Here is a 16,684-nt window from a genome sequence, read left to right as displayed (position 1 = left end):
TGTAATTCCAACTGAATAGGTTCTCCGAACAACTTCTACATTAGCTTGGGTAGCTATGACATATGGTTAGATGTCACTCATAGCTTGTGAGTTCTTCTAGATGATTAAATGTAGTCATCAAAGAAGAAAGTGAATTAAAAGGAAGTTTTAATTCACTAAGTGATTGAATTAAATATAATCAATTGGAGTGATGCCAATCACCTCACTGCCTTGCTAATTAGAACCTAAAATGATTGTACACCGACACACTATTGTAGTGAGTAATTAATGGATGAAGGAATAATTAATTGGATTAATTCAGTGTTGTGATTAATTTAGAAAGTCTAAAAGAAATCATAAAAGCGATAAAGATCGTTTTGGGCTTAAAGAAACGTTCGGGTTTTATTGGGCCCATTGGGCTTTTATTCAAGCATAGGATGACTTGAAATAATAAAAGCCCAAAGCCCAAACCAAACACTAAAGGGCCGGCCACTTAAAGGGTTTGGGAGAGATATTTAGGGCTGGTTTGGTATTGCTGTGCTTTGAAAAAAAGCTGCTGTGAGAATAAGCGGCTGTGCTGTGAGAATAAGCGGCTGTGAAATAAATCAGCAGAGTGTTTGGTAAACTTTTTTGTAAAAGTGCGTTTGGAAAAAAAAGCAGTCTGATAGTGGGCCTTTTCATTAAAGGAGAATTATAGTTCTGTGTGCTTTGAAAAAAAGCCAGTTTTCCAAAGCTACAAATTGCAGCTTCAGCTTTTTCCTTTGATTTCAGCTTATTCTCACAGCAGCCTCCAAAATAAGCCATTTTTTTTAAGTTTACCAAACACCAAAAACACTCCCAGCTTTTTTTCATAGGAGCTTTTTTTAAAATCACCTCAACCCCAAACTGGGGCTTAGTCAAGTTGTTGACTAGGTTTCTTTTTGTCTATATAAGGAACTTTATAGAGTTTTAATCCTTAGGGTTTTTTGTGTGTTTTAAAACAACAAAGAGGCAAAAGAAACATTTCTCTAAAACCACAAAAGGCCGGCCACCTTGAGGGTGTTTTAGCTAACAATTTTTCACCCTTTTGGTTATTCCTCCATCCATCTCACTACACTAGTGGGTGTGGATATTTAGAGGTCTTCTCCTTTGGAGACTAAAGGAGAACCTTGGAGCACTCTTACTAACAAAGTGGAGGAGGCAAGGAGGGAGGCTAGGCTCAAGGACTTCAAGGAGCAAAGGACTTGGAGGTGGTCCATCCTTGGTCTAAAATCAAGATCAAGAGGTATAGATCTAAACTTTCACTTAGTTCTTTACTTGAATGTTTTTGATGCATTATATATAAACCTATGAACCTTGAAGGGGATTTGCATGACTATAGCTTTGATATTATTTGATAAATTGCTTCCGTTGCTCATGTATATAAATTTTGAATTGTATATGCATGCTAGTCATTTAGAAATCCCATGTGTTAAACTCATAATTTTCCCTTCAAAACTCTCACTCTCAGAGCTCTCTCTCCCTCACTTCTCAAAGAAATACAATACAATCAGTGTGGACGTAGCCCAAACCTTGGGGTGAACCACGATACATCTTGTGTTATTTACATTACTTGCAGATTTACGGTCGGATTTACGTTGTTCCAAGACCTCCGGTTTTGTGCATCAACAGATAGTTTAAGGGGTAAAAATAGAATGATAGTTTAATCTTTTGCTGGAAAAGACATCATGATCTAGTTGAGTAATCCAAATAGGAAGAGGATACAAGCCAGATCTAGAAATGTCAGTCATAATTACTTCATTTATTTACCAAAAAACCAAAAAAAAAAATTGTTTTAAAACAGAACAAATAATATAATGTTATCTTAATCATTTATATAATATATTTATTGGACCAAAACAATAACAATAGGAAGAAGGATTCACAAGATCTTGTTCCTGCCTCTCTTTGTCCAACTCTGATAGTGTGTAATTATTCTTTGTTTTTTTTTTATTATGTGGCTGGTAGACTTTCACACAAAACTAGGCCTTTTTTTCCACTTTCCCGATTTCCCTGCTGCCTAATTTCTATCAATCATCTCAAGACTCTCTCTCTCTCGATCTTTCTCTCTTCTCTCCCTTCTCCATTCACCCACACACACACACATAGATCTCTCGATCTCTCTTCTCCCTTCTCCCACACACACGCACAGAGACCTCAGTCTCTCAATCCTTCTCCCACATGGCCTTCCTCGTCTTTCTCCCTCTCTTTCTCGTCTCTGCAACTCGGTGAACGCAGGAACTCTCCGGCGAGTTTCTTGAATTTCTCCGGTTAGGTAAGCTTCGGGTTTACCTCTTTCTGTTCTAGATTGAAGCTTAGATGTCAAATTTAAGTTCTATCTCGTGTTGTTGCAAGGTTTTTGGGATGAAATCGGCTCGAGAATAGGCACACCCATCTCCGGCGAGGCCGTGGGTGTCGACGAACTTTCCGAACACCTCTGACCTTTTCACGGCAAACGAAAGTTATACAAACATTCCTCTCGTCTTCTATTTCATTTTCATACCTAGATCGGAGTCAAGGGTGCTCTTTTACAGTCGGCCAGAGCTGTAGAAGCTTCGGCGTTCTTCTCCGATTCACACAGATCCAAAATTTCACGATATTATCGGTAATATCGCGATATTATCGATAATATCGGGATATTTTGACGAAAAATCATTGGATAACCATTAAAATATCGGTAACTCAAAAAACTGAATATCGCCGATAATATCGGCATTTCGAACCTTGATTATATGTAGGTAATATGCATAAATCAACTTAAACACGTTTGTGGAATTATCAATCATATGTATATATATACACGCACACACAATAGAAAGGAAAAGACCCACTCACTGATATGTAGAAGGGTCGTAGCCCCCGAGTCTCGCTTGACTGCGCTTGTCCTCTGGAAACGTCTCACCTATATGCGAAACAACTATTTTAACGTTATTTTAAGCACATACTCAAAACTAGGTAATAATTTCTCATACATTGTTCAATTGGGGTGTTTGAATATGCCAACGTGATCTACTCAACCCCACGAACATCCCCATATTTTTAGAAAAATTTTCCGATGACCCACGCACCCTCACGTGTCTGGCACACCAAACGGAATCCTTAATGGCATTAGGGAATATTCTGTTAAATAATAGAATATGCCGTTAAATATACCTGGCACCGTTAGCATATTCCGTCAACTTTGATGAAATATTCCCTTCCTTCAACCTCAGCTTGCCGGAGTCCAGTGCCAATAACCTCTGTAACTGCCGGTTTCTAGAAAAGCTTCTAATCATCATATCTCACTCATTTCAACACCAAACTTCACGAAATTTAAACCAAAATGAAGCTTAGGATGAAAGGAACACATCCTTACCACTTTTATTCCCTAAAACTCACAAAAGCTTGCCAAAAAAATCTTGATAATTCGGCCACCTCTGCAACTAGCCAAAACTGAGCTTCCTGACTTCCAAAGCCTTTCAAAATCCTTCCCTAAGCTTCGTGAAGCAATCCTAAGGCTCACTAGAATCTTAAAATTCAACGAAACCTCAGCGATCACAACGGAGTCACTATACAACACATCGGGGTTTCCTGGTTCCCGAGTTTTCGAAGTCTTCATGTCCAACCAAAGGTATAAATAAGTTCCTGGGCTCGCAATGAACATGAATATCACCTTCACAGCCTCGATCCATGCACAAAATGGTTGGTTCACTAGTTGACCGTACAATTGTACGGAAAAATAAAGCAAAACCGAGAAAGATGAGAGAGAGAGAGTCAACATGGGAGTGGTGTGTGTGTGATCCTAGTTGATCACCAAACAAAACAAAAGAATAATAAAACCTACGTTCTAATTAGGTCCAAGAACTTAGGAAAAATTGAATTGGTCCACAACCTAAATTCATCACACCACACAACGTCCAAGGGTAAGATAGGAATTTCACACTATCAAGGATATATTTCAGGATGAGCTGTCACAACCTACCCCTTTAAGAAAATTTCATCCCCAAAATTTGATGCATAATAAACAAACCACTAATAACCATAAAATAAGCATGGATACATTTCCTTCATACTATCCTCCGTCTCCGATGTGGCTTCCTCCACTGAGTGATTCCCCCACCAAACTTTCACTAAGCGCACGGTCTTATTCCTCAGAACCTTATCTTTCGAATTTAAAATCGTCACTGGCTCTTCATCATAAGTCAAATTTGGATTAATTTCCAATGGTTGAAAAGGTATCACATGTGATAGATCTGAAACATAATGACAAACCATGGAAACATGAAAAACGTCGTGCACTTTAGATAACTTTGGAGGCAACTCAAGCCTGTAAGCAACTTCACTGACTCGCTCGATGATCTGATACGGTCCGATGTACCTAGGACTTAGCTTACCCTTCTTTCCAAACCTTACCACACCTTTCCATGGTGATAACTTCAAAAATACCCAATCATCAACTTTACACTCTATCAGTAACATTCTTGTCTGCTAGACTCTTTTGTCGATCCTGGGCCGCTTTTAGGTTAGATTTAATTACCTGAACATTCTAAGTAGTCTCGTCCACAATCTCAGGGCCCACCAAAACTCTTTCACTAACCTCTGACCAACATAAAGGCGTATGACAAGACTTGCCATAAAGTGCCTCAAAATATGACATATCAATGTTCGAATGATAGCTGTTGTTGTAGGCAAACTCCATCAAATATAAACGATTATGCCATGCATCACCAAACTGCAAAACTGAAGATCTCAGCATATCCTCCAACATCTGAATAGTCCTATTAGATTGCCCGTTTGTCTAGGGATGATATGTTGTACTATAAAGTAACCTTGAACCAAGAGCCTCCTAAAACGCCATCCAGAATTTAGAAGTGAACCTAGGATCCCAATCCTAGATAATACTAACCGGAATCCCATGGTATTTAACAATCTTCGATATAAACAACTCAACTAATCGGTTTAAAGAATATTTCTCCTTTACTGGAATAAAATGTGCTGACTTAGTAAGCCGATCCACAACCACCCAAATACCATCATAACCATTTCGTGTATGAGGAAGTTTATACACGAAATACATAGTAATATCTTCCCATTTCCACTGTGGAACGGGAAGTGGCTGCATCAATCTAAATGGCGTTTTCCTTTCAGCTTTAACCTGTTGACAAATGGCACACCTACTCACATATTCGGCAATTTCTCTTTTTATACCCGGCCAATAATAAAATGGTCGAATGGTATGATACATTTTAGTACCTCTAGGATGCATTGCATAAGCCGATACATGTGCTTCATCAAGAATTTCTTTCTTTAACTCTGCATTATTCGGCACATACATTTTTTTCTCTTGCATAAGCACACCATCTGATTCTCTAATCCTTAGGTCTTTCTTTTTCCCATTGTTTCTTGCCTGAATTAACTCCTAGGTTTCCTCATCATCCATCTGAGCCTCGAGTACTTGGTCAATTAAAATTGGTCTAACTTGAAAATTAGCAAGTAAAGCTTCATCTCGATCTTTCACCCCTTAACTTCACTCTAGTGGACCTTAAGTCTGCAAGAAGAGGAACATGACAAGCGTATAAAGCATTAATTCAGACTTGAAACTTCGTACTAAGTGCATCTGCCACCACATTTGCACGGCCAGGGTGATACTCAATCGTGCAATTATAATTGCTGAGTAACTATATCCACCTTTGTTGTTAAAGATTAAGATCCCTCTGAGTGAAAAGATACTGAAGACTTTTGTGATATGTAAAAATCTTACATCTTTCTCCATAAAGATAATGTCTCCAAATCTTCAAGGCAAAGATAATGATTGCTAATTCAATATCATGAGTAGGATGATTCATCTCATAAGACTTCAATTGTTGCGAAGCATAAGTAATCACCCTACCATGCTGCATCAACACACATCCCAGACCATTCAAGGAAGCATCATTATAAATCTCACAATTACCACTATCATCTGGAAGGGCTAAAATAGGTTCATTAATGAGACAATACTGCAACTGCTGGAAACTTTGCTCACAATTCATCCCACTCAAATTTAACATCCTTTCTAGTCAACCTTGTTAGTGGTAATGCAATGACTGAAAAATCTTGAACAAACCGTCTGATAGAAGCATATTTATGCGACCTAGTTAGCTTGATTCCTTGCATTTATGTAGTTAGTTTCTACTTTTTAGAGTGTTTTAAGCCATTTTCGTGTGTTTGTAGTTCAAATGGCAAAAGTGGTCAGAAAAGGCAATTTGGAGCATTTTAGAGCAGTTTTGGGCTTGGAATGGATAACATATGAATGGAGAAAGGTGGATGGACATTTTTGAAGATCAGAAGAGGCTAGGAATCTGCTACAAATCTGGAGAAATTAAATCAAGACTTGGAAGATAAGGAATCAGCTAAAAAGAAGGAATATTATCTAAACCAACCTTATCTTATCTTATCCAAATCTTATCTTATCCTAACCTTATCCTAATCTTATTTTACCTAAATTCCAGCTACTTGGGGGAATTATTTTCACATTAGAACACTTAATATCAGGATTCTAGAAGCCTAAAAAAGTGCTGCACAACTTTCTCCTTATTCTCCCTGGTTTCTACCATGTAATTAGCCTTTTCCTTGTGGGATTAGAATGTGTAATCCTTTTCCAACACAACCTTGCCGTGCCCCCTAGCCCTATAAATATCCACATCTGTCGCATAATAAAGGGAGAGCCTTGGAGAGAAAAATTTAGAGAAATTAAACACTTTGTGCCGCAGCTTTGCAAGGAGGGAGAGCTTGGAGTCGTGCTTGCCATCCAAAGCCTTTGGGATTGCTGGAGCATTTCTAGGTGTATTCTATCCTTAGTATTAGTTCAACGTTTATTTTAATTTGTTTTTCAATTATGATGAACATGAGGAACTAATTTCGTTTTAGCTAGAGGTGAATTCAAAGCCATGAACATATATGTGATATGAATTGATTACATCCAGTTATTGTTTCATAAATTGTGAATGCAATTTACTTATCTATTTGATTGATAACTTATTCTTGTATGTTGATTAAGGAGGCCTACTTAGTTTGCATGCATGAATTTGATGCTAAAATATAAGGGAGTTTCACCTAATAGTTATGAACTAATATTTACAAGTAGTGGAGGTTGCTAGTCATGATCGCATTAAGTAAATTCCTGGCAGAAGTATCATGCAGTTCATAGTTACGAATGCCTTGTCAATACTTATGATTTTCACATAACTTAATGATCTTTGATATGTATCTCTATCATGTAGTTCATATAGAGAACTTGATAAGAATAATTTGGTTGCGTTGCTGAGTCCAATTCAATGAATTTAGGAAAATCTGATGGTTAATTTGTGCAGTTCACGGTTAACTTGGGGCATTGTCATTCATGGTTTATAGTAAGAATAACTAGAAATCGATTTGTGTGGCATATGTGTCATGTATGGAGAAGAATCCTCTAGCTAGCCTTCCACCCTTTAAGTCACCTTAATTTCGTGCAAAACAAGCCCCCCGCCAATGTGTCGTGTTAGTTTAGTTAAAATTCGTTTAAACATGTCCCCCGTTAGTATTTTGAGTCAAGTTAACTCTGGAATTCATCCAAATCACCCTTTAATTCCTGTTCTGCATCAATTTGTTTGTTTTGCACTGTTTTGAGTCAGTATGGTCAGTTTTGAGTCATTAAAGTCTAGTTTTGTGTTTTTAAGTTTAATGTGTGTTGATTAGCATCCCTTCTAATCCTCGGCCTAGAACGATCCCTACTTACGTATACTACAATTGTCTAAAAAGGGTTTAATTTGCGTGTTAGTTTTTACTACATCCCAATTCTCAACGGCTGCGACCTTTTGAGGATCCACCTAAAGACCTTGGGCTGATATAACATGTCCTAGAAATGTCACTTGATCTAGCCAAAATTTACATTTGCTAAACTTAGCGTACAATCAATGTTCACTCAATTTCTTCAACACCAAGGTGAGATGTCAAACATGCCCAGATTTAGACTTAGAGTACACCAGAATATCATCAATGAAAACAATGACAAACTTGTCTAGATATTGCTAGAATACTCGATTCATCAAATCCATAAAAGCTGCAGGGGTATTAGTTAACCCAAATGGCATCACAAGAAACTCATAATGATCATATCAAGTCCTAAAAGTTGTTTTAGGGATATCCTCACTTCGGATCTTTAATTGATCGTAACTAGACCTCAAATCAATCTTAGAAAGCAGCGTGGGGTGCGGACGAAAATGCTGACCTTCGTCAATCCTGGGGTCGTTCGTGCTTGCCCGCGATCTGCATCTCGGCTACGAAGGTCGCTGGGCGAGTTGGGAAGTGTACCATCCCAACTTCCTCGCTCGGCAACTTGGCTACCTCCAAGGTTGCCCGGTCCCCCTTCTCTCCTCACGGTCTGTCTTAAGCAGCGGACGTGAAACTGGTTCTTCAGAGAACGAGTGCAGCGACGCCAAAAAAGAGTTCCAAGAGCGGTGCCAGAAATTCCGCCTTCGACCGGCCACTCCAGAATCTCTTTGTACCGACACCTTCGGTGATTGGTGGGAAGAATATACCCAACGGTTCTTTGGTGTTCCGGTCGAAACCGTTCTGAACAAACTCTTTGGTGGTCGACCTAAGAAGGCTTCTGCCCCTCCAGCCCAGGGTAACGGTTTATCTCCACCTTTTTCCTTTAACTTTTTGAACTATGAATCGGCTTTGCTGACTCGCTCTTAGTTTCACAGGTGGTCGGTCTTTAAAAAAGATGGAAGTAGTTGCTGCGGCTGCGGACGAGAAAAAATCGGTCACCTCGAAAAGGGCAAAGACCGTTGTGCAGGCCCTGCTGAGCAAACGGCCTCGTCAAGAGGTCAAGCCGACCATCGAACCTCCTCGGCCCGCCAAGTGAGTCAAAAAGCTGGCGAAGAAAGGGGAACGGGAGATTCACATTATCTCCAGCCAAACCACGGGGGCGACGACTCCTAGTGTTTCCCCTTCTTCTCCCATCGCCCAAGCCTTGGTTGAGAGACGGCCAATTCCGACTGAAGAAACAGTCCAAGGACGGCCTGTTTCTAAAGTTGGTAAACCCATCGTTGTTCCCTCGGTCGTGGCTGCACCTGTCCTGGAAAAGGTAGTCCATGCGACCGAGAGAACTTCTTCTGCAAATCAAAAACCCTCGGCCTTTGTTCTGGAAGAGAGCGATGGGAGCGACGAGGTTCCATTGGTGAGTCGCCCTCATCCCCGCCGCCAACCTCCTTCCGTGTCCGAGGCGGCTATCCAAGTCGGCCTTCCAACGGCCGACCATGACAACCGATCGGCTGGAGAGCCAACAGCGGCGGCGGGACGCCCGTTCCTCCACAGAACCAGAACCTCAACCCTATGTTTGAAGCGGCTGTCCACGTCGGCCCTCCTACGGTCGACCGTGGTAAACGACCGGTCAGAGAGTCAGCAACGGCGGCGGAAGCGCCCGTTCATCCGCAAGACCAGGACCTCAACCCCGTGTCTGAAGCGGCTGTCCAAGTCGACCCTTCTACGGCTGACCGTGGCAAACGACCTATCGGGGAGCCAGAAGCGTCGGCGGAAACGCCTGTTCATCCACAGGACCGGGATCTCAATATTCCTCCGCAGGAGGCCACTTCGACCTTTGTAAGTACCTCATACTGTCTTTCCTTGGTTATTTTTCTGCCATAAAACTCTAAACCAGGAAAATACTAAATGTCAGGTGTCTGCACACTCTTTTCATCGAAAATTCTATGCGCCGAAGGGTGTTATCTATATTTCTTGGCCGCCTCAATGGCCATCGAACGTAGATAACCTTCATCGGTCGCGTGAACTGAGAAGTCGTCTAAGACACTGGGCTCGGCCATTAAGTTCTTTAGGTTTGAGCAATGATCCTGAAGACATGGCCGAAGTCTCCTCTCAGCAGGTTTAAAAGAAATAACACCTCCTTGCTACCTTTTTTGTGATTTTCTTGAGCTTAACCTCACATTTGTGTGCAGGCATCATAGGAGGTTGAGTTTAACGCCCTTTTATCCAGTACTACTGGAGTGGCTGGTCCTTCGGCCGCCACAACCGAAACCGCTGACTCAACTGCTCTAGCTCGGTTGCAAGAGGTTTTGTCTCTCTCGACGTCGCAAGTCTTTGAGTGCAAAGGTCTTGATTTGTTGGGTGCATGTCTAAACGATCTCGGAGCCGATGGTCAACTAAGCGACGAGGCTATCGTTCAGGCGTCATCCATCTTGGAGCGGGTTCGGGAGACCTTTAGTGTCTTTGAGAACGCTTTGAGGGCTGAACAAGACCTGCAAGCTGCCATGGCCGTCCGAGACACTCTCCGTCCAAAGATTGATGCTTTAAAGGCAAAATGAGAGGCTTTGGCCGACCTCAATCGTCAAATGGCCGAATTAGCGAAACGAAGATTGGCTATTACTTCCGAGCTTGCTAAGGACTTCGAGTCGGGTGGTAAAGCTTGCTTAACCGAGTATGCGGCCAGCACAAAATAGGTCGAGCAGTTAAAAATGGACAAAAAGAACCGGCAGGCCGAGGTCATAATGGGCTAGGTGCAGTGGTTGGAGCTGAAGGCCCTTCTCGGCACTCTTCTTCCTTTTTCGCCTTGAATGTATTTAAATGTAAACTGATTAACTTGTTCAATTTGTATGTACTCTTTTCGATCTTAATGAACTGATTTTCTATTCCCACATTTCCCATGTGACCGGATAGTATTTCTTTAAAAATTTCCCATTGATTGGTAATTTGTGAACTAAACCGGTTCGGTCTCTAAGATGATATGCCCCTTTGTCGTATATTTTATGTACAACGTACGGCCCTTCCCAATTTGGCGACCATTTGCCGAACCTAGGGTTCTTTAGTCCTACTGGCAACACCGTTTGCCAAACCAATTCTCCTTCGCCAAATGTTTTCTGTCGTACCTTTTGGTTATAGGCGTGCTCGGCAATCCGTTTTTGTGCCACCAGTAAGTTATAGGCATCAAGTCGCGCTTCCTCTAAATCTTCTAACTCCTGTCTCATGGACTGATTATATTAGGCGCTGAACAAACTACTTTGTTCAATTAGTTGCATCGAATTTATGCTTAACTCGACTGGTAACATTGCATCGTGTCCGTAGGTTAATGCATACGGGGTTGTTCCGGTCGCCGATCGTGGTGATGTTCGATATGCCCACAAAGCCTCATTCAACTTTAAATGCCACATGTTGGGCCTTTCCTTTATTATTTTCTCGAGAATGCCGATCAACACTTTATTACTTACCTCGGCCTGCCCATTTGCTTGTGGATAATACGGTGTAGATTGTTCAAGCTGGATCTTCAAACTCGCCGTATATTCTCTAAACCTCTCGGCTGTAAAGATTGTGCCGTTATCGGTTATAATCGTTTCTGGTACACCGAATCTGGTCACAATGTGTTCTTCCACAAAGTCGCAAACTTCTTTAGATGTTAGCTCGGCATATGACTTAGCTTCGACCCACTTAGTGAAGTAATCGGTTGCTACCAGTATCCATGCATGTTTGGCAGCCCCAGAAGATGGTGTGATTTTTCCGATTACGTCCATGGCCCATCCTCTAAACGATCATGGTTTAGTGACCGAATGTAATGATTCGGCCGGGACCCGCTGTATAGAACCATGAATCTGACACTGTATGCACCCTCGTGCGAACTCGATACAATCCTTCAATATTCGTGGCAAAAAATAACCATGTCGTCGAAGCAAACACCGTATTTTTCGTCCGGACTGATGAGCTCCGCAAATCCCTTCATAGACTTCTGTGATTGCCTAAGCATTCTCCTGGGGGCCGAGGCATAGCAGTAATAGACCATCCTCACCCTTTTCGGTATAACTCGTTTTGGTACGTGACATAGTTTGTGTCGTGAACTCGTGTCTTGCGGCTATGTTTTCCATTGGGATTGTCAAGGTACTACATAATGGGCTTTCTCCAATCATCTGGTATTGCCTCGACGGCACAAACCTCTATAGAGTCTTGTCGGTCTAGCAACGAAGGTAAGGACATGACTCTAGTGCGTATCACGTTGTCGCGTCGGAGGACTTGCTGGTTAACCAAGGCCGGGTATAGCTGTCGTAACACGGTTATTTCTCGGCCTAGCTTGCCCCCTAGGAGTTGTGCACCGGAGGCGATTTGAGCCAATTCGTCTACGTCGGTATTATGGATCCGAGAAATATGTTCAAATGTAATACCGTCGAAAGATTCGGCCAAATAACTGGCAGCCATGTGGTAGGGTGCCAGGGTGCAACTCATGCATCGAAAAGACCCATTAAGTTGGTTAATCACGAGTTCGGAGTCGCCGAGGATGAGGACACGGGTTACCTGTAAGTCATGCAGGATGCCAAGGCCTATAATAAGGGCTTCGTATTCGGCCTGATTGTTTGTGCATTCAAAATCCAGCTTGAGTAAAAAATACCAACGATCATGGTTTGAGGATTGAATGACAATTTCGACGCCAGCCGATGATGAAGTACTTGAGCCGTCAAAGTACATCGTCCAATAGTTATCGCGCGTGTCAACCATGCTGATTTCGACGTCGGTACCCCCAAAACCATAAGGGGAAGGGTGGTGAGCAAGGAAATCAGCTAGTGCCTGGCCTTTGACAGCTTTCTGCAGCACGTATTGCAAGCTAAATTCAGACAACGCCATTGTCCACTTCCCAATTCGACCTTTTACGATGGGTCGAGTGAGCATGTAGCGGATGACGTCGGTCTGGGCAATGACTTGCGTGACCGATAAGAGCATGTAATGCCGAAGTTTGGAGGCGACGAAAAAATACGGCGAGACGAGCTTCTCGACGGCGGAATAATTGATCTCCGGCTGATTGAGATTTCGACTAAGGTAAAAAATAACTTGCTCTCATCCAGCATCGTTGTCTTGCGCGAGAAGGTAGCCGATGGATTCTTCGGCTGCCGAGATATATAGCTTGAGAGGCTGACCGCGCTGGGGTGGGACAAGGACAGGTGGTGTCGTGAGGGAGACTTTGATTTGCGTAAACGCCGCCGTGGAAAACGCTTTCATTTTACCCGCTGAGTTAGATATAAATCGGCGGAGAAAATTGATCTTACCGAGTAAGGACTGTAGTTGTTTCTTCGTCGTCGGGGGTGGAGCATTGATGATTGCAAGTGCTTTATTTTCATCCACTTCAATCCCTCGGTGATGCACGAGGAAGCCGAGAAAATTACCAGCCGACACACCGAAGGCACATTTGGCAAGATTCATTTTGAGGTTGTGTTGACGCATACGGAAGAAAGCCTGTCGGAGATCATCCAGATGTGTCTGCCGGCGTTTGGACTTAATCACAACATCGTCGATGTAGACTTCGACGACGATGCCAATTAAATCATGAAATATGGTGTTCATTGCTCGTTGGTACGTGGCACTGGCGTTCTTGAGGCCGAATGGCATGACAATCCATTCGTAAGTGCCGAGTGCCCCTAGGCAGCGGAAAGCAGTCTTGTGCACATCGGCTTCGGTAATGAAAATCTGGTTGTACCCGGCATGTCCATCCATAAAAGATAAGATCGCATGATTTACCGCAGCATCGATTAACAAATTCGAAATCGGCATTGTATACTCATCTTTGGGAGTTGCCAGATTCAGATTTCTGAAGTCGATGCAAATGCATAATGCACCACTTTTCTTTAAAATAGGAACGGTATTGGCCAACCATTCAACGTATCGAGCGGTCCGGATGAACCCTGCTTTCAAAAGTCGAACCAGTTCATCCTTAATACCGAGTTGCACTTCGGTCGAGAATCATCGAGGTGGTTGTCGGAAAGGTTTGCACCCAGGTTTAATACGTAACTCATGTTCGACGAGAGTGCGATCTAGGCCAGGCATTTCATGGTAGCTCCAAGCAAAACAATCTTTGAATTCCTCAAGCAGGGCACGAAGTTCGGCTTTCATAGGTTGGGGAAGTAAAGCACTAATAAATAAAGGTCGTGGGTCATCAGCCGTCCCAACATTAATTTCTTCCAAATGGTCCTTAACTTGGGGCCGATTGTCTTCGAGCTCGGCCGGGGCAGCTTGAATTTTGTCAAGAGATAAGACAGGACCATTATCTCATTCGGCGAGGAACTCGACGAGGTTAACGCCCAAATTTGGTTGCTTAGATATAGTATACCAATGAGCCAGCAGTCGTTCCATAGTAGATGAAATCGCGGCTCGACGTTTTTCCCGATCGGTGTCAAACATCAGGGTCGGGGATGAAGTTAGCTAAACCGAGTCTCGCCAAATCCTGGTGGACAGTTTCGGTGCCAACCTCAATAGCTTTTTGAACAGAAATCCGAGTCGGCCGTCCTTCGTCATTGAAACCTTGTAAGGTGATGTAGCCGACGTGATCATCATAATACCGTGCTTGGATCATGTTAGTTTCGAAGGGCTGACTATCGGCCGGTTGAACAATGACCGTTTTGCCATCCTAAAAAACTAGCACTTGATATAATGATGAAGGAATACAGCTGGTTCGATGAATCCAGTCGCGACCGAGCAATGCATTATACTCGGTCTTGGAGTCGACGATAAAAGCGGTCATGTGATTACGGCCGGCAATATTTACCACTAAAAGAAGCACCCCTTTGGTTTAGGATTTATCTCCGACGAAACTGCTCATTGTGATCCCGGAGGGGATAAGTTCGTCATTGGAGCGACGTAACGCCTTCATGACGTTAACAGGCATGATATTGACAATGGCTCCACAGTCGACAAAAACTTTGGAAACTAGATACCCTTCGATATGGGCCGTGACATACAATGGCTTCAAATGATGAAGTTTGGCCGATGATGAGCGAGGAAACAATTCGACTAAAGCTGCTTTGAGGTTGTCAGCTTTTGTTGTCGACTCGTCCTTAGCAACAGTTACAAAATCGATGTGACCAGCTTCCTCGGCAATTACGTCACCATCAAGGAAATTCGGTTGAAATGAGTTCGACTGGAAATCAGCGGGAAAAACATGGACCATACTGATTTCCATGTTATCCAGAACCGACGGGCCCATCGGGTTACTATCATCCTCTTCAACCTCTTCTATTTCCTGGTCATCGACTGCAGCATCTGCTTCTGTCGGAATGGTACTAAGAGACTCATCTGCTCCTTCTTCAATGGTTTGTTCCCGCGGTGTCTCTTCGGAAGCCTGTTTGTTCTGTGTAGGTGCATCAGGTGTGTTTGAAATCAGAATTGTATCTGGGATTGATGTCAAGATACGAGCTTGCTCCTGGTACATTATACGGGCATCCCTGGTGTCAAGATAGGCATCCAACCGTGCAACTCGTGTTATTTTATTGGCCGTGAGGCCAAAGAGAGAAACGGTCGAAAAAACTTCGAAGTGATATCGTAAGTATTGAAGGTCCTCCATGGAGAAAGGAAGGTCGGCTGCGTCGATATCAGTATATGGGTCGACTTCGAAGGCAAGAACTCGAGCTTCTCGTATGTACTGGAACCTAGCTTTCAATCTTGGGTCTGAAGTCTTCTGAATAATTCGCTCGGCATCCGGGCAAGTTAGGACGAGATCGATTGTATCTTGACATGCTTTCGGCAAACCATATAGATCGTTGGCCGAATGTTTTTATGAAACTCTCGCATATATTCCAAGGCTTCCCCGAGAAATGGTGGATGTAAATTCCACCGAATTTTGATCAAAGGTTCTTGTGTGGTTGGCGGGGACAGTTTGCTTTCAGCTTCTCGCCTAAAGTGCTCGAGGCGTGCCTTCATTTCTCCGGGCCGAAGAAGAAGTTTGATCCGTTTATCAACCTCCTCAAATGTGGTTTCAACATCTCGATGGATTAGCCGTTTCCCATGAACCAGTTCTGTCATGATAGTTGGAGATGGTCGTTCATCACTATTGGCAACTGTTTCCTTCGGTCGCCATTTAGGGACCGAAGTTGCTTGGGCTGCCTGTCGGCGCGCCATGCAGTCTATTCTTTGGTGCCGACGTTTCTGGGATTTAGACAATGCGGTGTATACACTTTTCGAAGAGTGATACGTATACCAACGCTGGTCCCGAGGTTCGGGAGGTTTGAAAGTTTTTTGTCTCTTCGATGATTCCGAACTGCTAGAATTACAGACATAATATTCTTCGTCATAAAATGGGGCATCAAAATCGAGGCACCGTCTGACCAGAGGTGTTTCTTCCACTTGCACTTTAGGGCCGAGTCTATCAAAAACTCCTTGGTGTTAGCCTACGTTGAGCACATTTTGCTGTGTTGCGACCGTAGGTTGTTTCACTATAGCCGAAGCTAACTTTTCCTTTGGCTCGGCATTGACATTTTCTTTACACTTTCTGCATAAAAGCGCCGACCCACCTTTTTCGTCAGTATTGTATTCTGTCATAGGCTTAACAATATCGGGTCCCGTTAGAGCTGTAGGTGGTTTGTTTGACCGAAAATCAGCAGTGAAACGTGGCCGAGAATTCTGATTCAGAAAGTGTTGCTTTGTAACGACTTCGGCCTTCCCTTTTCCTTTGTCCTTAGGTAGGCATACATCTACCATATTTACTGTTGCCGTGGGAAATGGGTCAGTATCAACGCTAATCTTCTTCTCTGGAAATCTAAGTTTGCCATTATCCATCCAGCTTTGGACGTTGTCTCGAAACACGACGCAATTATTTGTCGTATGTTTGCTCGAATTATGGTATTTGCAATATATATTTCCTTTAAGCTCTTCGGCCTTGGGAATGTTGTGCCCAGGCCGAAGTTTGATGATCCTCGCTGATAAC

General features: G+C 42.9%; 1 protein-coding gene across 1 annotated transcript; it reads right to left on the bottom strand.

Moving 5' to 3' along the window:
• Window positions 1-2,895: 2,895 nt before the first annotated feature.
• LOC126590358 (uncharacterized) lies at window positions 2,896-4,455 on the bottom strand. The gene is made up of 3 exons (XM_050255832.1): window positions 4,037-4,455; window positions 3,151-3,264; window positions 2,896-2,899 (listed from the first exon to the last, which is right to left on the bottom strand). The coding sequence occupies exons 1-3, from the start codon at window positions 4,453-4,455 to the stop codon at window positions 2,896-2,898; spliced, it is 537 nt and encodes a 178-aa protein (XP_050111789.1).
• Between the last annotated feature and the right edge of the window lie 12,229 nt (window positions 4,456-16,684).

The sequence above is a fragment of the Malus sylvestris genome, chromosome 11 (genome assembly GCF_916048215.2).
Source record: "Malus sylvestris chromosome 11, drMalSylv7.2, whole genome shotgun sequence".
Taxonomy (NCBI): Eukaryota; Viridiplantae; Streptophyta; class Magnoliopsida; order Rosales; family Rosaceae; genus Malus; species Malus sylvestris.
The sequence above is the reverse complement of the archived record's forward strand: the minus strand, read 5'-3'. Positions and strand labels throughout refer to the sequence as shown.